Source organism: Cornus florida, unplaced genomic scaffold (assembly GCF_030987335.1).
Source record: "Cornus florida cultivar Cherokee Brave unplaced genomic scaffold, ASM3098733v1 CherokeeBrave_3.0.0_Hap2_Chr11, whole genome shotgun sequence".
Classification (NCBI taxonomy): Eukaryota; Viridiplantae; Streptophyta; class Magnoliopsida; order Cornales; family Cornaceae; genus Cornus; species Cornus florida.
In genome coordinates this window covers 33,281,680-33,306,609 of record NW_026775581.1, presented here as the reverse complement: position 1 = coordinate 33,306,609, position 24,930 = coordinate 33,281,680, and the positions used below count along the sequence as shown (strand labels likewise).

Below are 24,930 nucleotides of genomic sequence, written 5' to 3'. Positions count from 1 at the left end.
AAAAAAAAAAAAAAGGGCTTACAAAAGTGTGCCTGATTAAAGTATGTCCTTTGGTATATTTTACTGATTCTACTTATATGAGCTGTTGACTTAACTTTGCACTCAAGAGTTGTCGACTTAACTTCATACATGATGTTATGGTGGCCCACAAGACACGTGATCAAAGTATGATTATTTGAGAGTTGCTCTGAATTGAAAAGATTGACAAAAGGGGTTGACCTTACAAAATCCTACCATTCTCTTTTGAGAATCCAATGATCTCTCTCTCTCTCTCTCTCTCTCACTCTTAATAACCACTCAAGGAATTAGAGAACCCCAACTTTCTGATCTCTCTCCCCTTACTATCTCTTGAGAACCTCTCTTTATTTCTCTCCATATCGTACCCAATTTTTTACTCTAATTCTCTGTCCTTTCGAGTAAATGGTACCCAACTTTCTACCTGTCACTCTCCTTTTTCTTTTTTCATATCTTTTCTTGTTTGCTGTCTTTACCTGTTCAAGTTTCACTCTTACAATATTTTTTTACTCTTTCTGAAAAATTAGAAACTCTTTCTTGGATTCTCACAGTTAAATATTGCTGCGAGTGGCCCTCTTCCTCTCTCTTTCTTCTAATTGTTGTAATGACAGTATCCCATTTTTATGCAGTTTGTTGTCCAGTTGAGCAGTGCTAGGTCTCCAATCCCTTTTGCTATAATTTAGTGCCCCATTGATTATGTTGTTGCCTGTTCATTTTGAGCACTAGTTGCTATTCTTATTATTTCATTACTAGATTTAAATGAGTTTTACTAGTCGAAATCTCTTAATTTCTAAAAATGAAGTCTATATTCGTTAACTATATATATATATATATGGAGTTTAAAGTTGCATGAATCTAGTGTACGTTTGACCCTGTTGGAGAAAGCTTGCTGTGGTAGAGATGCAGTCGGAGTGTACTACTCCAACCAGTCACCGGAGTCATAAACTCCAGTGAAATCCTCTGCTTCTTTTCGTTTTCGAGTTTCTCTTTCTCTGATTGGGTCTGTTGTTTGTGTTTCCTGTGGATTTCTTGTCTTGGGTGTGTGTCATGCGTTCGTTCTTGGAGGTAGCTAGGTTGCCACATTTGTTCCAAGGTGGATCTGCGAGATCTGCAAATCCATACAGAGGGCCTTCGATTTTCTTGGATGACGACTCGGTTGGAAGAAGAAAAGATGATATTCGGTCGTGTTTGGTGGGAAAGTTTGATAAGGAAGTGGGTAATGGGGCTCAAATCGCTGCTTGGGCATCGCGAGCGTGGAATGTCTCCTCTGGTGTGGGGGTTTCGCCTTTGCCGAACTCTCTTCTTCTCTTTCGGCTTCCATCTTCGGCGGTGGCATCTCGTGTGCTAAAAGAGGGTCGACGTGACTGGGGGAAGGCAATTCTACATGTGGATGCTTGGAGTTTCAGGGTGGGGTGTTCGGAGGTGTTGAAAGAGAAGGGGCTGAAGAAAGTGACAATTTACGGTCTCCCTCTTCACCTCTGGAGCCATGCATTGTTCGTGACGGTTGGAGATTTGTGTGGTGAGTTTATTTGGGAGGAGGCCGACGAAGCCATTGATGCAGAGAGAGTCCATATCACAATGTCGGACGGTAAGGTTTGTCCTCCGTTCGTATTCATTCATGATGATAGGTTTTGCTATAAGGTGGCTATTTGTGAGGAGAAACATCCTGAGCTTGTTCCAAAGACGGACAATTTGGAAGGGGGTGATGGTTCGCACCTGCTAAAGGAGAAAAGAATGGTTGCGGTGGAAATCTTCGGGGGAGAAGGGGATGGCAGAGTTTCAGAAATGGAAGGAATGGAGGGATGCGTTGTGGATCCGTAATACGGAGTGTTTTAGAAGGTTGTTCACTCAGAAACGGCGGGATGGTTCTTCTTCCTCGACGGATCGTCGCTGGCAAGCAGGTCTCCGGCCGAATCAGTGGGGTGGAGGTCTCACTGGAAGTGGCCGTCAGTCTTTCTTGCAGAGATGGGATCAGAGAAGGCACCGCGGTGATCTCCACGTGCAGTAAGTGCGTGGGTGGGGGGGCAACCTCAACCATACACATGGTTGGTGCTCAAGCCATGGCCATTTCAAGTGGAATACAGCTGTATCCACGTTTAATTCAAATGCTTCTTCAAACTTCCGTTCGTACGCATGGGCTAGGAAGGCTCCGAAGCCTGCTCGTGATGATGGGCATGTTCTTGGGCCGGGGAATGGGGCTTTGGTGGTTAGTGATGTGTCTCCATCTTCTGGTGGGCCGAGTGAGGGGCCCATGGTCTGTGGGCCGATTTCCCAACCAGTTAATGATGTTTTAGTTGGTGGGTTTTCTGGGCTGAAAAGTGGGCCGAATTCAGACCCTTCTTACTTTAAGCTTGGATTAAGTAATAGGTTTGGGCCTCTGTCTTTGCCTTTCTCAGTGGACTGAAATTCTTCTCATCCCTATGGCTCTTTCAGTGCGAGCTGCAGAGATGATCGGCGAGGGAAGCCTGTGCAACGTCATTGTCTTTCTAAGAAGAAAGTCCTCCTTCCTGCACTTCATAAAAGGTGTACTCGAAAGGATAAGCAGAAATGGGTGTTGCCTTTGCAGTCGGGTTCTGAGCCGGGTAAGTCCACTGTTTTTTCTGGGTCTTCTTCTTTCTATCCATTCTCTTCTTCCTCTTCTCCGTCTGTTGGGGGGTCGAAGAGGTCGTCGGGGCTGGAGAAGGGTGCAATGGTCACTGCTTCAAATTCTTTGGCCCCGGTTGGTGAAGGTGACTCGGTGATCAAGTCAGATGAGGGGCATAGCGGTGGGCTAGGTCTCGCTTGGCTTTCTGAGCTTAATGGTGAGGGTGTTACAGTTTGTGTGGGACGGGATGTGAGGGTGAAGATTGATTATGCTTCTGCCACTGTTCTGTTGAAGGAAATTTGGGATCTTTTGGCTTCGAAAGTTGTTCAATGTGAGGAGGAACCTGAAACACAGATGGCTGATTGTTCCCTTTCCTCTTCTGCCCTTAATGATTGGGAGGGAGTTGCTTGCTCTACACTTGATAGGGATTTGGGTTTGGTTCAGTGGGAGAATCCTGGGCAGGCTGTGGACTTGGCTGTCCCTTTGGCTGTTGTTCGTCCAGAGGGACATTGGATGAGAAGTCCTTCTGATGCTGAAGGAGTGAATGTTTTGGAGGAGGAGTGGGTGAACGAGAAGGGGATGGATATGGGCTCTTTGTTGGGAGTGTCTTTCGAAGGGAGGGAGGAGGAGGCAATGAGGTTGTTCCATGAAGTTCTTAATTCTCAACTCAGGGAGAGGGTGAAAGGTAGGGGAAGAAGGCAAGATGGGGTGGGAGAGATGTTGTTGTAGAGTCCCACAGATTTTATCACATATGAAAGAAGGAATAGGGGTCCAGGGAGAGAGATAGTGGAAGGAGGGGAGGGTTTGCTAACTCAGTTGTTTCCCTATGAAGCTACAAATTATTTCATGAAATGTCCGGGGTCTCAATGACTCAGTCAGGAGAAAAGTGGTGAAGTCGGTTATTCATAAAGGGGGAGGTCATGTGGTGTGTTTGCAAGAAACCAAGCTCGCTTCGATGTCGGATAGGATTGTGCATAGCCTTTGGGGTGGGAGATTTGTGGAATGGATTGCTTTGGATGCTTTTGGCTCTTCGGGTGGCATCCTGATCATGTGGGATAACAAATGGGTGTCTAAGGTGGATTCTCGTGTTGGGAGTTTCTCTCTTTCACGTGTTTTTTCTTTGGTGGAGGATGGTGTTCCTTGGGTTTTTCTGGTGTTTACGGACCTACAGAGGACAGTGTGCGTCATTTGCTTTGGGAGGAGTTGGGGGAGGTTCGAAGACGTTGGATGTTTCCTTGGTGTGTTGCAGGGGATTTTTTTTTTTTTTTTGGATAAGTAATAATAACATAAAAAGGCGTTCAAAAGGGGAACGCGTCCCTTATACAGAAGTGGAACCGGACTAAGGCCCCAAAGAATCCAAAAAAATAACTAAATCTTCAGAAGAGGAATAAGAGCTCTTCTTCACATAATTGAAAAGAGAACGAAGAATGTAAAGTTTCACCATTGCCGTAGACGACTCTTTCCCTTCGAACATTCTACTATTTCTCTCCTTTCAAATGCACCATCATACACAATGTGGAACAATTCTCCAAAAATCGCGTACATGAATCAACACATGAATCAATTCTTTAGTAGATCGTGGCATTACTCAACACATGTCAAACAACCCAAGAATAAGATTCCAACAGTCGTTCGCCACAGGGCAATGCATAAAGAGGTGATCAACTAACTCCCCATCTTTCTTGCATAGACAACACCAATTAACAATACAATTGCCCCTTTTTCCTTTAGTTATCAATTGTCAGAATCTTTCCCCAAATAGCGGTCCAGACAAAGAAAGCCACCCTAGTTGGAGCCATGGACCGCTAAATAGTCTTCCACGGGAAGTCACAATTATCAAAATTAGCAAAAATAAGAACAACTGAACAAGGATCTAACTTCAAAACGACCGTGGGAAGAAGGAACCCAAATCAAGTCGTCATTACCTCTGCCAACACCCTCCTGCCGATATAGAAGATCTAGAAAAACACATACCTCATCCATCTCCCAATCCTGAAAAGAGCGCCGAAAGTGCACATCCCACGTAATCCCACTACTATCAAGCCGATAACAGTCAGCAACGTTGACGTGTTTATCAACTGCAATACTGAATAATCTAGGAAATGTATGAGATAGTGGCTGATCACCACACCAAAGATCTTCCCAAAACCGAACGCGACGTCCATCATGGACTTTGAATCTAATATGAGCAAAAAAGGCATCCCAACCCTTCCGAATAGACTTCCACATCCCTACTCCTCCCACAAGGGAAACCAGACGTGTAGACCAGCCTCCGTCCTCTTCCCCAAACCGACAAGAGACTAACCTGCGCCAAGGACGATGTATTTCCTTCCCATATCTCCATAATCATTTACCCAGGAGAGCTTGATTGAAAGGAACTAATCGTCTTATGCCCAGTCCACCCAATTTCACAGGCTTGCAAACTTGCTCTCATCTGACAAGGTGATACTTGAACTCATCACCCCTTCCTCCCAATAGGAAATCCCTTTGAATTTTTTCAATCCTATCCACAACAGAGCAACGGATTTGGAACATAGAAAGAAAATAAGTGGGGAGGCTAGATAACGTACTCTTAATAAGAGTAACTTTGCCCCCCTTGGACAAGTATTGCTTTTTCCATCCTGCCAATCTCTTCTCACACCTGTCAATCACTGAATCCCAACTCCCCACTATCCTTGAAGAGACCCCTAGGGGCAAACCCAAATAAGGAATAGGGAAAGAACTCACCCTACATCCAAGAACTGCAGCTAAAGAGGAGATATCCTGAACATTCCTTACTGGGACAAGCACAATCTTAGCCACATTGACCTTTAGCCCGGAAACCGCCTGAAAACAAGCCAGGATACACCTCAAATATTGGAGTTGAGACACATCAGCATCACAGAAAACCAAGGTATCGTCTGCAAAAAGTAAATGAGAAATGTCCATCTGATGGACTAAATCTCTACCCACCCTAAATCCCTTAATAAAACCAAGGTCCTCTGCCTGCGCATAAGTCTGCTTAAACCCTCTATAACAAGAAGAAAAATGAAAGATGACAAAGGATCACCTTGTCTTATACCCTGAGTGCAATCAAAGAAACCAGCGGGAGAACCATTCACAAGAATTGAGAACTTGGCAGGCGAAAGACAAGTCTCAATCCACTTCCTCCATTTGCTTCCAAACCCCATTCTTTGTAACAAATGGAGTAGGAAATTCCAGTTCACATGATCGTACGCTTTCTCAATATCAAGTTTGCATAATACTCCAGGAACACCACCATGCAATCTGGAATCCACACAATCGCCAGCAATAAGGACTGAATCAAGAATTTGCCGTCCTCCAACAAAAGCGTTTTGGGAGTCCGAAATAATCCCATCCATTACTTCCCTCATCCTTAAAGCAAGCACCTTAGCAATAAGTTTGTAAATACAGCCCACCAAACTAATTGGACGGAAATCCTTTATGTCAGAAGCACCCTTCTTAGGGATAAGAGCAATAAATGAAGCATTAAGCGACTTCTCAAAGACGCCAGAATAATGAAACTCCTGAAAAGTACCCATTACCTCATTTCTTACTACTGCCCAACTTTCCATCAAAAAACGCATAGTAAAACCGTCAAGCCCCAGAGCTTTGTCCCCATTACAATTTGATAAAGCCTTTAGAACTTCTTCTTCAGTTAAAGGATTCTCAATCCTATCTCTATCCAGCTCAGAAATAGCCTCAAAATGGAGACCATCAAGTTTGGGCCTCCAAACTAATGGCTCGGTCTAAAGCTTTTGATAAAAAGAAGCAATCCCGTTACGCACCTCTGCCTCACTCCACAACTCCACACCTTCCACCCGAATTCTTCCTATATGATTACTCCTTCTATGAGTGTTAGCTAATCTGCGGAAGAATTTTGTGTTCCGATCTCCTTCTTTTAGCCAGAGAGCCCGAGATTTTTGTCGCCACGAGATCTCCTCCATGCTAGCAATCTCAGCAAGAACAGCCTGATAGAAAACTCTCCTAGAGCATAGAGACTCCACATCCCCTCCCACCTCCTCAAGACGATCAATCTCGGAAAAATCAGCAAGGACTTTGTTCTTCCTCCATTCCAGATTCCCAAAAACATCCTTGTTCCACTACTTAAGAGCAAATTTGAGAGCTCTTAACTTCTTTGTTATCGTGAAACTGGGTGAACCTGAAACAATAACTCCCTCCCACCAAGATCTGACTTTCCCTTGGAAATCCTCCGCTCGCAGCCACATTTTCTCAAATCTAAACGGGGATCTTCGAGAACACAAACCCCCACAATCCAAGACCAAAGGAACATGATCAAAGGTGACCCTTGCTAACACCGCCTGAACGACATCCGGGAATTTCTCTTTCCACTCCCCAGAAATTAAAAATCTGTCCAATCTTGAAAGAGTGATTGGATCCCTACCATTTGACCAAGTATAGGTTGCACCTTCCATTGGTAAGTCAACAAGAAGATGCTCATCAATAAAATCAAAAAATTGATCCATTTCCAACAACCTTCTTCCCCCTGTAGACCTCTCTGACGGGGACCTGACGGAATTGAAATCCCCTCCCAAGCACCAAGGGAGATACCACAATCCTTGGACATGGCAAAGCTCCTCCCAGAAAATAGGTCGCTCATCATCAACAACCGGTCCATAGACTCCAGTAAAAACCCATCTGAAATTGTCCTCTTCCATCTTAAACACACAAGACACAGAAAATCTCCCCATCCACACGTCAGTTCTAGATAGCCATTTGCTGTCCCACATGACTAAGATCCCACCCGAAGTACCTATAGCATTCAAGGCCTCCCATTCCACAAACCTTCCACCCAACAAACTCCTAACCACCCCGTTTGAAATGGATGCCAGCTTGGTTTCTTACAAACAAACAACCTGGGCACCCCACTTCCTTAAAGCTACCTTCACTTACCCTTCTCTTGTTCGGATCATTAAAACCACGAACATTCCATGTAATGATTCGTAACTTCATTAAAAACCAAATAAAATTATCTCCCCTCCTCCCTTCCTAAGACTCCTACTCCTAGTCCTTCCCCTTTCCTTCACCACTCCTCTCTTCCCTTCGTAGTTGACTTCAGAAATGAGATTCTTTATCTCCTGTGCCCCTTTCCAGGACAATAAGGGCCTCGTGTTCATAACTTCATTGGTCACTGCAACCTCTCGCCCCTCTACAATTGCTTGAAGGATAGATAATGTCTGATCGTCATTACCTTCTGAAGAGACTCCCAACAGCTCACTAGTGACTCCAATATTGTCAACTACCCAATCTTTCCCCATGTCAGAAACCTCTTCATCAGGTCGCACCATAGCTAGTGGTTCCTCCATTAGGACTTCAGAACCATTCTCCATCCACGGTGCAAGCTCATTAGAGCAAACCTGTTGGATAAATCCCAAATCATCAACCACCTCCTCTTCAAACTCTCTATCATTCTTATAAATAGAATCTGATTATGTAGCAAAATTACCCAACCCAACGAGTCTACCAGACTCATTCTGCTCAGCCACTGCAATAGGCAAGCAGTTAAGGCCTTTCAACGCTACACTTAATCGAAGCTTTTTGAACAGAGCTACAGCCTCATCATTAGACAACTGAAAATGCAAGTCTCTTCCCACACAGACTGTAACCCCTTCAGACAATTCCTTGACTGCACAGTCAGCGAGTTCCATCTGCCTGGAAACAACAGACTCACTAACTTTATGTCCTTCTGTATTCAACCCATGCATAAAGTCAATTCCAGTATCCGTAACAGACAGCCCACACCTCTTCTCCAATTCCGTCACTACTCCGGCACTCCTCAACACCTCACAAGAAGGGGTAGAAGAGGAGGATGGAACGTTAAAGCTCTGAGGATGTGAAACTGAAGGGCATACCTGGAACGAAAGTAGAAGTCCACTTCTGCTTTTCTTTTTGAGACCATCTAACTCCATGACGATTTCTGAAAAGGTCCCGAGACGAAGATCTGAAAATTCGTTCCTTCTGCTGTGCAGTATCAGGAGGGATGAAGATGAGATACATGTGCAACACTAAGAGTGACGATAACCCTTCTCAACAGGACCTCCACCAGCCGCGGCAGTAGATAAGTTCATCCATCTCTTCTTCTCCGGTGAGTTCCAAAAAATTGCAAAGGTGTCGTTAATACGACGGCTCTGTGAATGGCTTACTTATGTAGAAATAGGTGGGCTGGGCCTGGAGTTAATAAAAGAAATAGAAATCTTATCTACTACTGCGGCTGGTAGATGCGAGGTGTGATTTCCTCTATTAACTTGACCCTGAAAGCCACTTGTTGGTCCTCAACAAAAACATACTCTGGCATCACTTTTCCAGCGGAGACATAGAGGAGGATTCTCTGTCCACTCGCCGAGACGTCCGCCTCGACACCTCGAAATCCACCACATAAGTTCCCAATTGCTTCAAATAACTTGTTGCACCATAGATGGAGGGGCAAACCAAACAATATCACCCTTCGTATTACTCGATCTTTTACTGCAAAACAGCCAACCACGAAGTATCAAATGTCGATGGATAATAAGGCGTCGCCCCATCTCTTCCTTCCTTCATCCAAAACCCTTTAGGCCTCAATCTCCGATGGAAACCTGAAAAGGAGTAAGTAGTCGGGTAAGGGAGAAACTTTCACCCCACTTTTTGACGCCCACACCTCAATCCCTTCAATACACCCCACATCGCTGTCAAAGCGACCTACCAGACATGATCGCAAGGCAGATTCTCGCTCCTTGATGCTTTGATGATCAACCCTAAAAACCAAATCATTGCCTATAGAGCAACTTTTGATTTCTCCGTGGAGGTTGAGACGTGGTAAGGTCGCGACACTGAGATAAGATCGATGCATATCATGATTCATTACCAAAAAGTCGAAGATAATGTTGTTCGTTCTCCTTTTAAGTGGTCGACAGGAGGTAGGTGGACTTCAGATATGGAGTCCTTCTCAGAGTTCATTGATGAGTTTAGGTTGATTGATCTGCCTTTGGAGGGAGGGCCTTTTACTTAGTCTAGTGGCCATTCTCCCCCTACTCTCTGTCGGCTTGACAGGTTCCTTGTGTCCGGGGAGTGGGAGGAGATGTTTTCTGATGTTGTGCAGGTTACTTTGGCTCGTCCTATCTCTGATCATGTTCCATTGATGTTGGATTGTGGTGGGTTGCGAAGTAGGCGTTCTCCTTTTAGATTTGAAAATATGTGGCTTCGGGCTGAGGGTTTTCTAGAAAAGGTCCGACTCTAGTGGGAGAGGTTCGGGGTGGTTGGCACCCCGGTCATTCGCTTGCAGGTAATTTGCGTCTCTTGAAGGAAAGTATTAAGATTTGGAACAAAGAGGTATTCGGGAATCTTGTGTGGAGGAATTCGGGAATCTTGCGATCGTGGAGGAGATCTCGTGGAGACAAAAGTCTAGAGCTTTGTGGCTTAAGGAGGGGGACAGTAACACGAAATTTTTTCATAGATTGGCCAGTGCCAATAAAAGGGGCAACCATATTGGGAGGATTCGGGTGGAGGGGGAGCTTTTTTGTGAGGAGGAGGAGGTCTGCAAAGGCATTTCAGAGTTCTATGAGAAGTTGTTCACTGAGTCTGTTGGGTGGAGACCTTTGCTTGAAGGGCTTCAGTTTGCCTCTGAGGAGCCTTTTTCTGAAGAGGAAGTTTTGATTGCTTTGAAGAGCTGTAATGGGTATAAAGCCCCAGGTCCAGATGGTTTTACCATGAGATTCCTTTTGGAGTGCTGGGAGGTGGTTAGAGGGGAGGTGGGGGGTACTTTTCATGCTTTCCATGCTCAGGGCTCTTTTAAGAAGAGCTTGAATGCCACTTTCATTGTTCTCATTCCGAAGAAAGGGACGGCGGAAGGGGGGGGGGGGGTGGGCGGCGCGATGGATATTAGGGCTTTTCGCCCTATTAGTTTGGTGGGGTGTATCTACAAGTTGATTGTCAAGGTCCTTGCTTCAAGGTTAAGAAAAGTCCCGGATGGCGTCATTTCTGACTCTCAGAATGCTTTTGTGAGAGGTCGTCAAATTTTGGACTCAGTTCTTATTGCTAGTGAGTGTGTGGATTCCCGATTGCGTAGTGGGGTCCCGGGAGTTCTGTGTAAGCTTGACTTGGAGAAGGCGTACGACCACGTGCGTTAGAGCTTCCTTCTTTACCTGATGGAGAGGATAGGGTTTGGTGATCCGTCGAGGAGATGGATTCTTTTTTGTATTTCCAGTGCACGCTTTTCGATTCTTGTGAATGGAGCTCCTACGGGTTTTTTCTCTAACTCGGGGGGTTTGAGACAAGGGGATTCGCTCTCCCCTTTCTCGTTCCTGTTTGTGATGGAGGCCCTTAGCAGACTGATGAGCAGGTCAGTTGAGTTGGGGTTTTTGAGAGGTTTTCGGGGGAGTAGGGATGCTACTCCCCAGTTAGAGGTCTCCCATTTGATGTTTGCCAATGACACTTTAGTTCTTTGTGATGCGAATGTGTCCCAGCTTAGATATTTGAGGTGTGTTCTAATCGGGTTCCAAGTTGTCAATGTTGGAAAGAGCGTTTTGGTGTCGATGGGAGAGGTCCCTGAGATTGAGTCCTTTGCTGATATTTTTGGTTGTCGTACTGGCTCTTTTCCCATCTCTTACTTAGGACTGCCTCTGGGGGCTCCTTCGAGATGTGGGGGGGTTTGGGACCCTGTGGTGGATAGGTTTGAGAGGAGGTTGGCAAGTTGGAAGAAGCGGTATCTCTCCAAGGGAGGTCGGGTCACTCTGATGAAGAACACCCTCTCTTGCCTTACCACTAATTTTATCTCTCTGTTCCAGATTCCCTCTTCAGTTGCTGAGAGGATTAAGAGATTGCAGCGAAATATTCTATGGGGGGCGGGGGCGGGGGGGAAGAGGTGAAGAGTTCAAGTTTCATCTAGTTCGTTGGGATCAGGTTTGCAGGCCGATTCGGTATGGAGGTTTGGGTCTTAGAAGACTGGTGCCTTTCAATAAGGCTCTCCTTGGGAAATGGTTATGGAGGTTTGGAGTGGAAAGGCATTGGCTTTAGAGGAGGGTCGTTTTGGGGAGTCTAGAAGAGGGTGGTGTTCTCTGGAGGTGCGTGGTCCTCGGGGTGTGGGGGTTTGGAAGGTCATTCGAAAGGGATGGGATGACTTTGCCAAACACGTTCGTTTTCGAATCAAGGATGGTAGGAGGATCAGTTTTTGGGAGGATGTTTGGTGTGGGGATTCTCCTCTCGCTCTCACTTTTCCTTAACTTTTCAGGATTGCTACGGATAGGCAGGCCATGGTGGTTAACTGTTATCATCTTGATAGCGGGAGACTGGCTTGGGATGTTCGATTCAAGCAATTGTTTCAGGATTGCGAGATGGAGGAGGCCATTCATTTTTTGGAGTTGTTGTATCGCCAGAGGATTGTGGTTAGGGATTCAAATAGTTGGGCATGGGCAGCCAACTCTCAGGGGCGTTTCGAGATTAGGTCCTTTTTCAAATGTCTCACAAATGAACCAAGAATTCGCTCCCCTTGGAAGGCGGTTTGGCGCTCTAAGGCTCCTCTCAAGGTGGGCTTCTTTGCTTGGACCTCTGTTCTGGGAAGGATTTAACCCAGGATAACTTAAGGAGGAGAAATCAGGTGGTGGTCAATCGTTGCTATATGTGCCTTCGGGATGAGGAAACTATGGACCACCTTCTCCTCCATTGCACCATGGCAGAGACTGCTGGGATTTCATGTTTGGCTTGTTTAGGTTTCTTTGGGTTATGCCTGGATCCGTTAGAGGGATGATTGAGGCTTGCAGAGGTTGCCTTATGGGGGCTCACATTCGGGATGCTTGGAGTGCTACGCCTCTAGGTGTGGTGGTGTATTTGGCTCGAGAGGAATAGGAGATATTTTGATAGGAAGGAGATGTCAATTTCTACTCTTAAATTCTCTATTCTTTCCACTCTTTTTTGTTGGGTTTCAGAGAGAAATCATAGATCTTTAGAGGAAATTGTCGATTTTTTTGGCCTCTTTGAAGGCTTAGAGGTCCTTTATGGCCTTGTGTATTTCTCTTGGGATTCGCTCCCCTTTTGAGCGCTTTTATAAAATTTTACTTATCAAAAAAAAAAAATATTATTATTTCATTTCCTTTTTTTTTCGCTTTTGCCAACTTCTCAATCAATTATATTGATGCATTTTTCCGCATGCTCATTTCCAAGACAAGTTGATCCAAAGATCCAAGACAAGTAGAGTATAGACTATAGAGTAGGGTATGATAAATCTGCTTTGATACCATGTCAAAATTGAAGAGAGAAATAGAAAATGAAGAACACGAGGATATACATGGTTCAGCCATTAGGGCTTATATCCACGGCACACAAAACCAAAGGGCTACATATCCTTATTATACTCTCCTGATTTTTGTATAGAGTGATCAACTCTATTCATAGGTGAAATGAGAAAGACCTGTAGCTAGAGAATAGAAAATACTTGCTCTACAAGTATTCTTGCTTTACAAGTGTTTTATAATAAAGGAATTACACGGAAAGTCAAATACAAATGTGGCAACAAGTCTCGTAGCAATATTCTTTTAAGGAGTAATTTAAGTAAGGGTTCCTATAATAATATTCTCCAACATAGTTCAATAATGGCAAGCTTATATTATTGCATCTTATACACAATGATAATGGAGAAAGCAACTTGAAGGTTTTGAAGCTCACAAGTCAATCTTCTTAGCGAAGGAAGTTACTTCCAGAAATGATGGGAAGAGCAAATGATTCCAAACAAATCACAAATTGATAGCCCAAAATCATTTTTTGACGTTGGTCCCTCGCCAACACTATTTATGGCATTAGTCACCTAGTTGCATGGCTACTTATCACCTGCTCCTCCCATGGCAGACCAGCAACAGCTAGCCCAAGTGGGTGATACTTTCATTAAAATTGGTAAACTTTGAGCAACAAAAACACAAAAGACAGAAACAATGAATTTAATCCATAGTATTGATGCAGCATATGGATCAGCTTACAAAAACTTCTACACGAAAAGAAACCGCTGCTAAACTAGCCTTGCCAGAAAGTAGGTCAGGTGAACAGGAATAAATTACCTGGCTGTGATAAGGGAAGAATCACCAGCAGATATATGGCCTGCACTAGAGATATCCCATAACCCTGGCCATGAATCCTTGCAGTCAGCACGTCGTTGGAGAAGTAGTTCTTGCGTACTCTCTGAATAAATCCACACATGAACAGCTCGATGGTAATCCCCATCTCTGTGAATGTCCCCCCTATATGAGTTGCAAAAGATTTAATGCAAATAAAATATCAGAAAAAGGTGTGACAATCCATGTTAGTTTCTTAACATGATGAAAGATTAATACAAATATTTTGAAGCAAAAAAATAAAATAAAATAAAATAAATAAAATGAAGTGGAGCAACAATGGAGGTCATCTACAGATCTTGGCCATCAATAGAATCGATTATCACAACTATGTAAATGAGAAAAAAGGTATAGCAAGTTATTTTTTAATAAGATATAGAAAGCCGGCTAGATAAGGGTTTTAAAAAATGTGAAATTACTATAAAGAACGATAAATAGACAGGAATAAAATGTTTCAACCATCATGTAGTACATAAATTCAACAACCACCATCAAGCCTTTTTCCCAACTACTTAAGGTCGGCTACAAGAATCCTATGTTTCTATTCCGCTCTATCAAAGGTCATAGATTCAGTCAAACCACATGTTATCGTATCGTTCTTTACTATGCCCACATTAACTTTGGTATTCCTCTTCCCCTATTATTACCCTCAATGTGGACTATGTCGCTCTTCCTTACTGGTACATTTAAAGGTCTTCTTTGCACATGTCCAAACCATCTTAACCAATTTGCTATCATTTTATCTCCAATTTGTGCTACTCCAACCATCTCCTAAATGTGATCATTTCTAATTCTATTCTTTCTAGTCTTACAACAAATCCATCTTAACATTCACATTTCTGCCACACTCACTTTATGCATATGTTGTTTCCTAGTTGCCTACCAATTTGTGCCATTAAGTATGGCTGGTGTAATAGCGGTTCAATAGAACTTCCCTTTCAAACTTAAGGGGATATGTTTATCACACAATATAATACAAAAATTACATGCAATAAATCTATATGTAGTGAGAGAGAGAGAGATTCGGTGTACAATTTTTCCTTTCAACCATCATGTAGTACATAAAGTACGTATATAAATATATATATATATATATATATAAAGATATCGAGAGAGAGAGAGAGACCCGAGGTAAAAAAAAAATTCAACTTACAATATTCATTTGGAAAACAGACGATGAGTCCGTGGATCACATTCTTATGCATTGTCCTGTGGCGTATGATTGTTGGAATCTTATTTTCAGTATTTTTGGCGTTCAGTGGGTGATGCCTAAGCATTCCATTCAATTAATTAACGCATGGAGAAGATGCCCAGTTAAAGGTCATGCCCGTGATTTTTGGAGGATTGTGCCACTCTGTTTGGTGGTGTATATGGAGAGAGAAATAACATAAATTTTGAAGGAAAGGAATCGTCTCTAGCAAAGTTAAAATCTCATATTCTTCATTCTCTTTTTTGTTATGTAAGAGGAAGCGCTTGCTCCTCGATTGATGATTTGATTGATCTATTGGACTCTGTTGGTCCTTAGGTTTTTTGCTTTTGTGTATTAGGGATGCGTTCCCCTTTTGAACGCTTTTCTAATATATTTTACTTATCAAAAAAAAATGTTCATTTGGATTTAGAAACAACTAATAATATACAGACCAGATCAAACAAGTAAGAGAAATTAACTAGCAATTAAAATGCTCATAAATTCATGTGGTTCTGTCATTCTGAAATAAAAGAAATATTATTGACTAGAACTCTGCACTTTGGCACTAGAGGAGGCTGACACCAGAATAACTACAAAATACTAATCGCGCTGCATTATCATCTAGCTCGGAGACCACCGGCCCTTGGGTTTAATGTGGTAATGATAGTTACCCCTATAGACATGGCTGGAGTTTTGAACCCCTCCCTCCTCCCTCTTCCCCTCCCCTTTTCCCCCCATGCTAAGATATAGCAAAGTGCTTAAAGAATCCAAAAAGAACCTGGCGCCGAGCATTAAGTAACATGATATCACCTCTGCCAAATGGTTTAATTTATAGTGTATCTGCTATTGGTTTGATACTCTCTAGATATTCTCAGACATAATCCTTCCAAAGTAGTGGCCATGCTAATAGCTAGTTTTCTGTTTGTTTTTTTTAGCAACAGTCAAAAGAGATGGTGTTTCAACAAACTGATACAACAATACATGGGATGACACACCTTATCCTCCTTCATGATATTCTAGCACGAGTCAACGCTTTAGGTTGTTGGCAAGAAAGACATAATTGGTTCAGAGTGGGCAAAGATGTATCTCATCAGATGGAGATTTCCTATTTGCTGTTTGCGGATGATACCTTGGTTTTTTGTGAAGCCGATGTCTCCCAACTTAGATATTTGAGGTGTATTCTTGTTTGTTTCCAGGCGGTTTCTGGGCTAAAGATCAATGTTGGAAAGAGTGTGCTTGTCCCAGTTGGGGATGTTCCGGATATTTCCTCCTTAGCTGCAATTCTTGGGTGTGGGGTGGGTGCTTTTCCTCTTTCTTATTTGGGATTGCCTTTGGGGGTTTCCTCTAGGAGGGTGGGGAGTTGGGATCCGGTAATTAATAGGTTTGAGAAGAGGTTAGCAGGTTGGAAGAAGCAATATATGTCGAAGGGGGGGAAGGTCACTCTTATTAAGAGTACTCTCTCGTCCCTTCCTACTTATTTTTTATCTTTGTTTCAAATCCCATGCTCTGTCGCTGAAAGGATTGAAAAAATTCAAAGGGACTTTCTATGGGTGGAAGGGGAGAGGAGTTCAAGTATCATCTTGTTAAATGGGAGCAAGTTTGCAAACCTTTGAAGTTAGGCGGTTTAGGTATCCGAAAGTTGGTTCCTTTTAATAGAGCTCTATTGGGAAAGTGGTTATGGAGATTCGGTAGGGAACGACATCGCCAGTGGAGACGGATTGTTTCGTGTCGTTTTAAGGAGGAGAGTGGTGGCTGGTCCTCCCGTCCAATCTCTGTTGCGGGAGGCGTCGGCATGTGGAAATTCATTCAGAAGGGTTGGGATGTCTTCTCCTCACATATCATATTCAAAGTTCGTGATGGTAGGCGTGTCCGCTTTTGGGAGGATTTATGGTGTGAAGATTAGTTGTTTTCTTATTCCTTTCCTAGACTTTATAGTATTGCCGAAGATAGGCACGCCTGCATAGCTAACTGTTATTAGCTTGATAGCAGTGGGGTTACATGGGATGTGCACTTTAGGCGTTCTTTTCAAGATTGGGAGATGGACGAGGTATGTGTCTTTCTGGATTTGTTGTATCAGCAGAAGGATGTTGGCAGAGGCAGTGATGACATTTTGTGGTTCCTTCCTCCCATGGTAGATTTGGTGTTCAGTCCATGTTCTTTTGTCTTTCCAACTTCGTTGGTCCTTATTTCCCATGGAATACTATATGGTACTCTAAGGCTCCACTTAGAGTAGCATTCTTTGTTTGGACTGCCGTCTGGGGCAAGATTTTGACGTTGGACAATTTGAGAAAGAAAGGCAACACTATCATTAATTGGTGTTGTCTAAGCAAAAGAGACGGTGAGTCTATGGATCACATTCTTATGCACTGTCCTGTGGCGTATGATTGTTGGAACCTTATCTTCGGCATATTTGGCATACATTAGGTAATGCCTCAGTCTTCCATAGGACTGATTAACGCGTGGAGAAGATGCCTAGTGAGAAATCACGCTCTCGATTATTGAAGGATAGTTCCACACTGTGTTTGGTGGTGTATATGGAGAGAAAGGAATAGCATAAATTTCGAGGAAAGGAATCGTCTTTGGCGACTTTGAAAATTCATATTCTTCGTTCTATTTTCTATTATGTGAAAGGAAGTGCTTGCTCCTCGACCATTAACTTAGTTGATCTTTTGGACTATATTAGTCCTTAGGTTCAGCCTTCGTTTTTATATTAGGGACGCGTTCCCCTTTTGAACGCTTTTCTAATCGATTTTTACTTATCAAAAAAAAAAGAAAGACATAACAAAAAAGAAGGATTTTGTATTGTTGAAACACTAAAATGACTTGCAAGTGGAAATCAATCCCCATTTGACAATCATGTGAAAAACAAATCTGAAAAGGTGACCTACTGACCTGTAAAAGTTATGGGGAAATTATTCCATACCCATTCTACTTGAAAGTTGAAACAATAGGGAGACCATTGAGTAATGACCTTCTTTAGATGCAAGCCATCTATCGAGGCTGCTTAATTTTAAGTTAATTCATTAACTAATAGGTCATACATTTTTATACTTTTTTTCTCAGAAAGACGTGGTGTTGCATTGTTGGTTTAGACCAAGTTAATTTTAAGAAAAAATGATTGAATAACTTCTAGTACTTAGTTCGATGGAAAGGTTAACGGTTCACCTCCTAGAGAAGTAGAGGATGTCACTGGTCCTGCAGGAAATCTGTGGTTTAAAGGCAAGTTTTCTGCCTACTTCATACTCGAGACTTCCTTTGGACTCAACTCTAAAGGCAAAAATGATGTGAGATTCTTTGGTTGAGAAGTTTTGAAAAGCTTTTAGCAGGATGGAAAAGACGGTACCTCTGTAAAAACTAACCAAAATCCACTATTTAAAAATAGAGTACAACCTAGGTTTACAGACTCTATTTCAAGAATCCTTAGTTACCTCCTGAAACAAAAAAACTTCAAACTTTTCCCAGAAAGTCTCCAGGCAATCCTTCACTCCTGCTCATCAACAGCATCCTGTCACACACCACTTAATTGTGTAGGGAGATACGCCATGAAGGCCAAACACAAGCGCTGAGGAGGCATCTGCATGGTATGAGGAGAGTGAAGTTCTAGATTCTTCCAGAGTTCAGTAAAGGATTGTGGAGTATTATAGAGGGATTTGGAAGAATCTAGAGTATGTGTAGATATGTATTAGTGTATAGAAGATTCTAGAAGTGTAGGAAGTTTTGTAAGCATTGTAGATATTTGTGTAGAGAATTCTAGAAAGTAGTGAGGATGCCTATAAATAGGTGAGGAGGCTCATTTGTAACCAACAAGCTCCAAGTAAGAGTGAAAACTTGAGCGAACCTTGTACAACAACTTGAGTAGTAATAATAGAAGTGCTCTCTCTTGCCAACCAACTGCCTAAGTGTGTGTGAGAGAACAAGCTGAATGGAGGGGCGTGACTCGTGAGACACTACAACACGAGTGACAGACTCAAATGGGAGTGTGTTGGCACGTGCGAGCGGGAGTTAAACTGACCAAGGTCTTGATGCAAGGAAGTACAACGCCTTGGTGCCGCATCGGTGTGGCTAGAGTAGTGAAGAAACGCTAAGCCCATGACTGCTGGTATCAGAGCGAGGTTACTGGTTACATGCGTGTGAGAAGTGCGCCTGGGTCACATGACTTGTGGTGACAAGGGCGAGCATTTAGGAGACGGCGTGAGGAGGTCACTCGGGGTGCTGCCTAGGAGGAACCCTATCCGTTGGGCGAGTGCATTGGAGAGATACACAAGGAAGCAATGGAAGGCCACACTAACTGGAGGCTGGGTAAGCCAGGACTCGAGGAGAGTCGTTCAAGGCACAAAGGCACAATCACAAAGTCGTCAAGCTCGAGAGGATTCCCTATGGCTTGGGATTGCTGGGTTATGCTTTTGGGTTTGTTTGGTTCCAGTGGGTTATGCCCAAGTCCTCAAGAGACTTGGTGGAGGCATAGAGAGGGTGTATAGTGAGGGCCCAAGTCCGTGATTTCTGGAAGGTTGCACCTTTATGCGTTTGGCGGTGTTTATGGCTCGAAAGAAATAGGAGATCCTTTTATGGAAAGGAAAATCCTATTGTTGTGCAGAAGTTCTCTATTATTAGCACTCTTTTTTGTTAGGTTCTAGGGAGAAATTGTAAATCCATGGAGGAGATAGTTGACTTTTTAGACTCTTTGAGAATTTAGAGGCCCTATTTGGCCTTCTGTTGCCTGCAAGGGACGTGTTTCCCTTTTGAACACTTTTGTTTTTGTAATACAATCTTATTTATCCAAAAAAAAAAAAAAAAAAGGATTCCCCATGTCGAGCTAGTGGTTGAGGAGCAGGTTGAGTGGCGTTGCCTTGTATGTGACAGCACTCATAGCTAGAGAGATTGCAGGAACAGCGGGAGCAGGGGCACCGTGAATTGAGTTTTCTTCTATGCGACAATAATATAGATGGAGAGATTAGAGCTGGTAGAGCAGAAGTCCCGGCAGTGAAGTTCTCTTCTATGTGAGGGGCCACACAATGTGCGAGAGTGTCCTATGTGATGGCCAAACTACTAGCGCCCAAGGAGGAGGAGGCTCTAGAGTTTGTACCCGTTGTGCAAGAGTGCACAAGAGAGCCTCAAGAGGAGGGCCAAGTGGGTGAAGGCATGTTGATGAGACCATGCCAAGAAAGGAGGAGAGCTTGCCACCCATCTGCAAGCTTGAGGAGGAGGAGCTTCCTGTAAGTGAGGCTGATGTGCGGGAGTGACGAGCGGATGGTAGCATGGGAGTAGGCATGGTAGGCAAGGCCGTGTTGTGCAAGGAAGAGTCCTTGACGCCCACCGAGGAGTTTGTGGGCAACACTAAAGATGAGAAGACCATGAGCGTGGAATTAATCATGGAGTGCGCTGGGAAACAAGTAGGGGAGTCCACGAGAGTCATGCAGGGCATGCAGACGACCTTGACCTTCATGGAGTCAACAGAAGAGTGGTACGCCTTGCCAGTAGAGGATGTGATATGATGCAGGACATCCATGATTTAATATACAGTAATATATATATATATATATATATATATATATATGGGTAAACAAAAAGGTGCAAGTTTCATTCTTTAACTTAGTGAGCAAGGAGGTGAGACGTGAAAGCATCATTATGAAAGTGAGTGAAAGTTGCATTCTTTTACTTAGTGAGCAAGGAGGTGACATCACTGACATGTGAGAGCATCATTATGAAAGCAAGTGCAAGTTGCATTCTTTTACTTAGTAAGGTGACAAGTGAGAAAGTGGGGTCCGCAATTATGAAAGTGAATGCAAGTTGCATTCTTTACTTGGTGAACAAGTTCATATTAGGCTATAAATAAGGCTCACCATTCTATTGTTGCGGCAGCTTGAATGAAATTAACAATATATCAGTTTTATAATCTGTTTGAGCTTTTGCCCTGTGTGAGATATTTATCTCTTCTCCCACTTCTGCTAAGTCAGGATGCGTAGAAGAATAGCAAAGCCAACATCACAAGGAGTCGTGACAAGTAGAAGCAGCCAAGCTACGCATCGAAGGCAATTGTTATTGGGCGCCAATGGACATTGCGAGTAGCAAGCGCCCGTGCGAGAAAGAAAGCTCAGAGATGGGTCACATGCAGAGAAGACAGGCGGTAGGAGTAACTCGTCACGTGGAAGGGTTCCAGATGAGCTTGCAGGACGAGCATTGAGATTGCGACGAGGGCATCACAGGAATTGGATGGGGAAGAATGTCACACCCCGCTTAATTGTGCAGGGAGGCTACGCCACGCAGGCGACATGTGAGCACCAAGGAGGACTTTGTATTGGTTCATTTATGGGTTGGTAGAGTAGGAAAAACGCTGGTGGCACCAGTAGCGAGAAGATAAGCTCATAGAGTGGTACATGGTGTTGGTACTATATTGTTGTAATATCTCTAGGAATCACAGTGGAATCACTCTCATCCGTGGATATAGGCCAGTTTAGTCGAACCAAGTTAAATATTGTGTTTGTGTGTAATTGCTTTGTTGGCTTTCATTGGATCTCGATGTTCTCGCATTTTCGTTTGGGAATTTTGTTTCAAATTCCAGTATAATCAAAATACGAAGTTCTTTCATCGTCTAGCGAATGCAAATAGAAGAGTTAACCATATTGGGAGGATTTGTTTTGATGGGATCATGGTGTCAAGGGAAGAGGATATCAGGACTAGCTTTGTGGAGTTTTATCAGAAGCTATTCACGGAAACTGCTAGTTGGAGGCCGTTGCTAGATGGGCTAGAGTTTTCAGGGATCTCTATCGAGAATAGGGATTGGTTTAACCGGCCATTTGGGGAGGAGGAGGTGTTAGAGTCCCTGAGGAGCTGTGATGGTGATAAAACCCCAGGCCCAGATGGTCTTTCTTCCAACATAAATGGGAGGTGGTGAAGCCCGAGGTTTTAGGAGCTTTGAATCTTTTCATTCTGATGGGCACTTTTAGAAGAGTCTCAATGATTCTTTCATTACCCTTATCCCAAAGAAGGGCGGTGCTATCGAGGCTAAGTACTTTAAAATCTGGTGGGTGCAATGTACAAAATCCTTGCTAAAGTTTTAGCCCTCCGTTTGAGAAGAGTTCTAGATGGGGTGATTTCGGAGTCCCAGAATGCCTTTATTGGCGGCCGTCAAATTTTGGATTCTGTGTTGGTAGCTAGTGAGTGTCTAAAAGCCAAAGCTAGAAGCGGTATTCCAGGGATTATTTGCAAGCTTGATATCGAGAAGGCTCATGATCATGATTGTTGGAAGTTCTTGATGTATATGCTGGAAAGGATGGGCTTTGGTCCTAGATGTTGGAAGTATTCTCTCTTGTTAACCAAGTGCCTAAGTGTGTATGAGTGTGCAAGCCGAATAGAGGGGCATGAGACACTACAACACAAGTGACATGCAGGAGTGGGAGTGTGCTGGCACGAGCGAGTGCAAGAGTTAGGCTGACCAAGATCTTGACGTGAGGAGGTACTACTCCTTAGTGTTGCACGGGTGTCACTGAAAAACTCTAGGCCATGACAATACGCTCTTCACAAATCTTCTTCTCTAGTGATTTTTCTCTTAGCCACTAGTCGTCCAGGCTTTAATCTAAAATAGTGGATGGAATGATTATGTTGAGCGCTTCGTTGAAGTATGGGGCAAAAGATGTGAATTCACACACACCAAAACTAAGTATGATAAATGCAAAAGAAAATTAATAGTGCATTCTATAAGTCACATAATATGTATATATAGGCAACAGAGTCGTAGAGAGAGATTAGGGGAAGTAGAGTTTAAAACCAAGTTGGAAATTGCTTTCCGAATAGCTCGATTGATCAAGATACACTGTAATCGATCGACAATACTCCAAAGGACCTCGATTGATCCATCGATAGATCAAAGTCTATTGCAATTCAATATTAAGAAAAACAATCAATAATGAAGTTTTCAAAACTTTTTGGATGCATAATACAAAAGATATAGGGAATCAAACCAAATTAAAACTATTGTCAGAGGTCCAACATGATAGCCTTGTATTGTGATGTTTATTTTTACTAAAATCTTTTATCTTTGCCAGGAAAAAAACAATCAAATTAAAATTATGTACACATCGAACCCTAATTAGTTAAGTGCATCACTGTGTTAATTTACCTTTATGTCCTTGTAGACGAAGATTACCCTTGAATGTAGCATGAATTCCTTCTTAGACCCTGATAAGTAACTAACACTAACAAACTTTTGAAATTTTCTAAACCAAACTAAAAGTTACATACTCTAGCCTAGTTTTAACGGGGCTCTTCATAATTACCAATTGGAGTTTGTAGATGATTCTTTTGAGATGTTGTATGTTACCTTTGTTGTTAGTGGCATGAAGGACGCTTTGCCACCGAATGCCTTTTAGAAGCAGCATGTTTTGGGTGAGTTCATTCCATAAGGTTCCGTATGGAGATCATGTTCCAGGTCTCTCATGGAAAGGCATAAAAGTTCATTACTTTTGATATTGCACAATCAGCTCAGGTGGTGCATAAACAAAATCCATTTCTATTCAAGCTGCCAGCAGTGAGAATTTCTTTTGTTTGTTAAAAAACAAATCTCACTGCAACTGTCACACTTGTTTGTAGAATTTCCTTTGTTTGTAAAAAAAATGAATCTCACTACAAGTGCCAAAATTGTTTCGATTCTAGCCCAAGTGATCCGTAAACAAATACTCATCTTTCTTTTTACTGCCTAATCTAAATCTTCTTGTTACAACCATTTTCATATTCACTTGCATCTTCTATGAAGCATTTATCATGAACTCTTATCAGACAAGGGCAGTTCTTTTCACAATAATGAAGTGTTTATTTTATTATAGAATCCATAATTTCATTAAATTTAGAAAACCCTTAGAGAATTGTAAATAAAAAATATGTGTTTATAGATATAGAGATTTTTTCTCCCTGATTATTTGTGGAGACCAAAAAAATAATAATAAATAAATAAATAACTCAAACAATTCAGAAGATACAGTTACATAGTTGAGTTGACGCTTGAAAAAAATGAAAACAATATGAATATTAATATTCAAAATCATCCTATTACCTTATTTCCTAGGCAACCAAATACAGGCTATAAGTATAGAAACTAAACAGTTAAAACCACCAACGTAATCCAGAAGGAGAATCAATTTTATCAAATGAATAAACTACAGATGATGCACTGATTGATACATCTGCATTTCACTCTGTTTTGAAGCTGAGAAAATTTGTGAAATCAAGAAGTCGATATTAGGTATTCGTCACTGGGCAACCATATAATAAAAGGCCTAATACAACCACGTGTTCCATAACATAAAAAAGGGTTGAGGTCTGAATGATTGCTCTCGAACTGAAACAATAGGAAGCACAGGGTCTAAGACGTAATCTAAATTTATTTTCTTTTCGCTGTTTTCTCAGCAACCAAACGGAGGACTCGGAAAGGAGAGAGAGAGAGGAACTAGCCTGGGTTTGGAGATGCCAGACTTCTGTCCCGTCTTGGTGAGGACATCCAGGTGCTCTTGTTCTTTTAGCTGCTCAGCCATTGCTTTCTTACTACGCCTAACCTAACGGCGGAACTATAATAATCAAGCAAATGTGTATTATTTGTGATTGATTGCGTTTGGACCATTGGAATTGGAATAAAAAAAGAAAGGAAAAGAAAAAGGAAAGAATCATTAGCACGTGTCCAATGTAGGGAATTGGAGAGGAAGACCAGAAGAGTAATTTTGTTTTTAGTGTGCAGAAATGGAATGGAAGTAAAAATAGAATGAAAATAAGAATGAAATGGAATGGACATTCTTATTCTATTGTTTGGTTGTAAATATGAAATGTGTAAGAATGGAATGATAATAACTATTTTAGTATTTGGTTGCACCAATTTAAAATTTAAAATGGAATAAATTTCAAATTGAGTTCTCCAAAATATCCCTATTAGTAATAAATAAATTAAATTAACAAAATGACATTCTTTTATAATTTTTTTAAAAATAAATGGTGGCAGCAGCGGTGGTGAATGGTGGTGACTATAGTAGTGATGAAAGGTTGTGGCAGTAGTGTAGTGGCTG

The 24,930-nt window shown here is 42.5% G+C and overlaps 1 protein-coding gene across 4 annotated transcripts in view; it reads right to left on the bottom strand.

Moving 5' to 3' along the window:
* The window catches only part of LOC132283162 (nudix hydrolase 3), a 117,468-nt gene extending 92,984 nt beyond the window's left edge, over positions 1-24,484 (bottom strand). For 2 of the 4 annotated variants that reach the window (XM_059785077.1, XM_059785078.1), the window contains exons 1-2: positions 24,329-24,481; positions 13,642-13,821 (exon numbers count right to left, since the gene is read on the bottom strand). In XM_059785077.1, the coding sequence (XP_059641060.1) occupies positions 13,642-13,821; positions 24,329-24,408 (260 nt within the window). In that variant the 5' untranslated portion in view covers positions 24,409-24,481. Of the gene's footprint in view, positions 1-13,641; positions 13,822-24,328 lie in introns of all 4 variants that reach the window. The other 2 variants (XR_009471960.1, XM_059785079.1) reach the window with 2 other exon arrangements.
* Between the last annotated feature and the right edge of the window lie 446 nt (positions 24,485-24,930).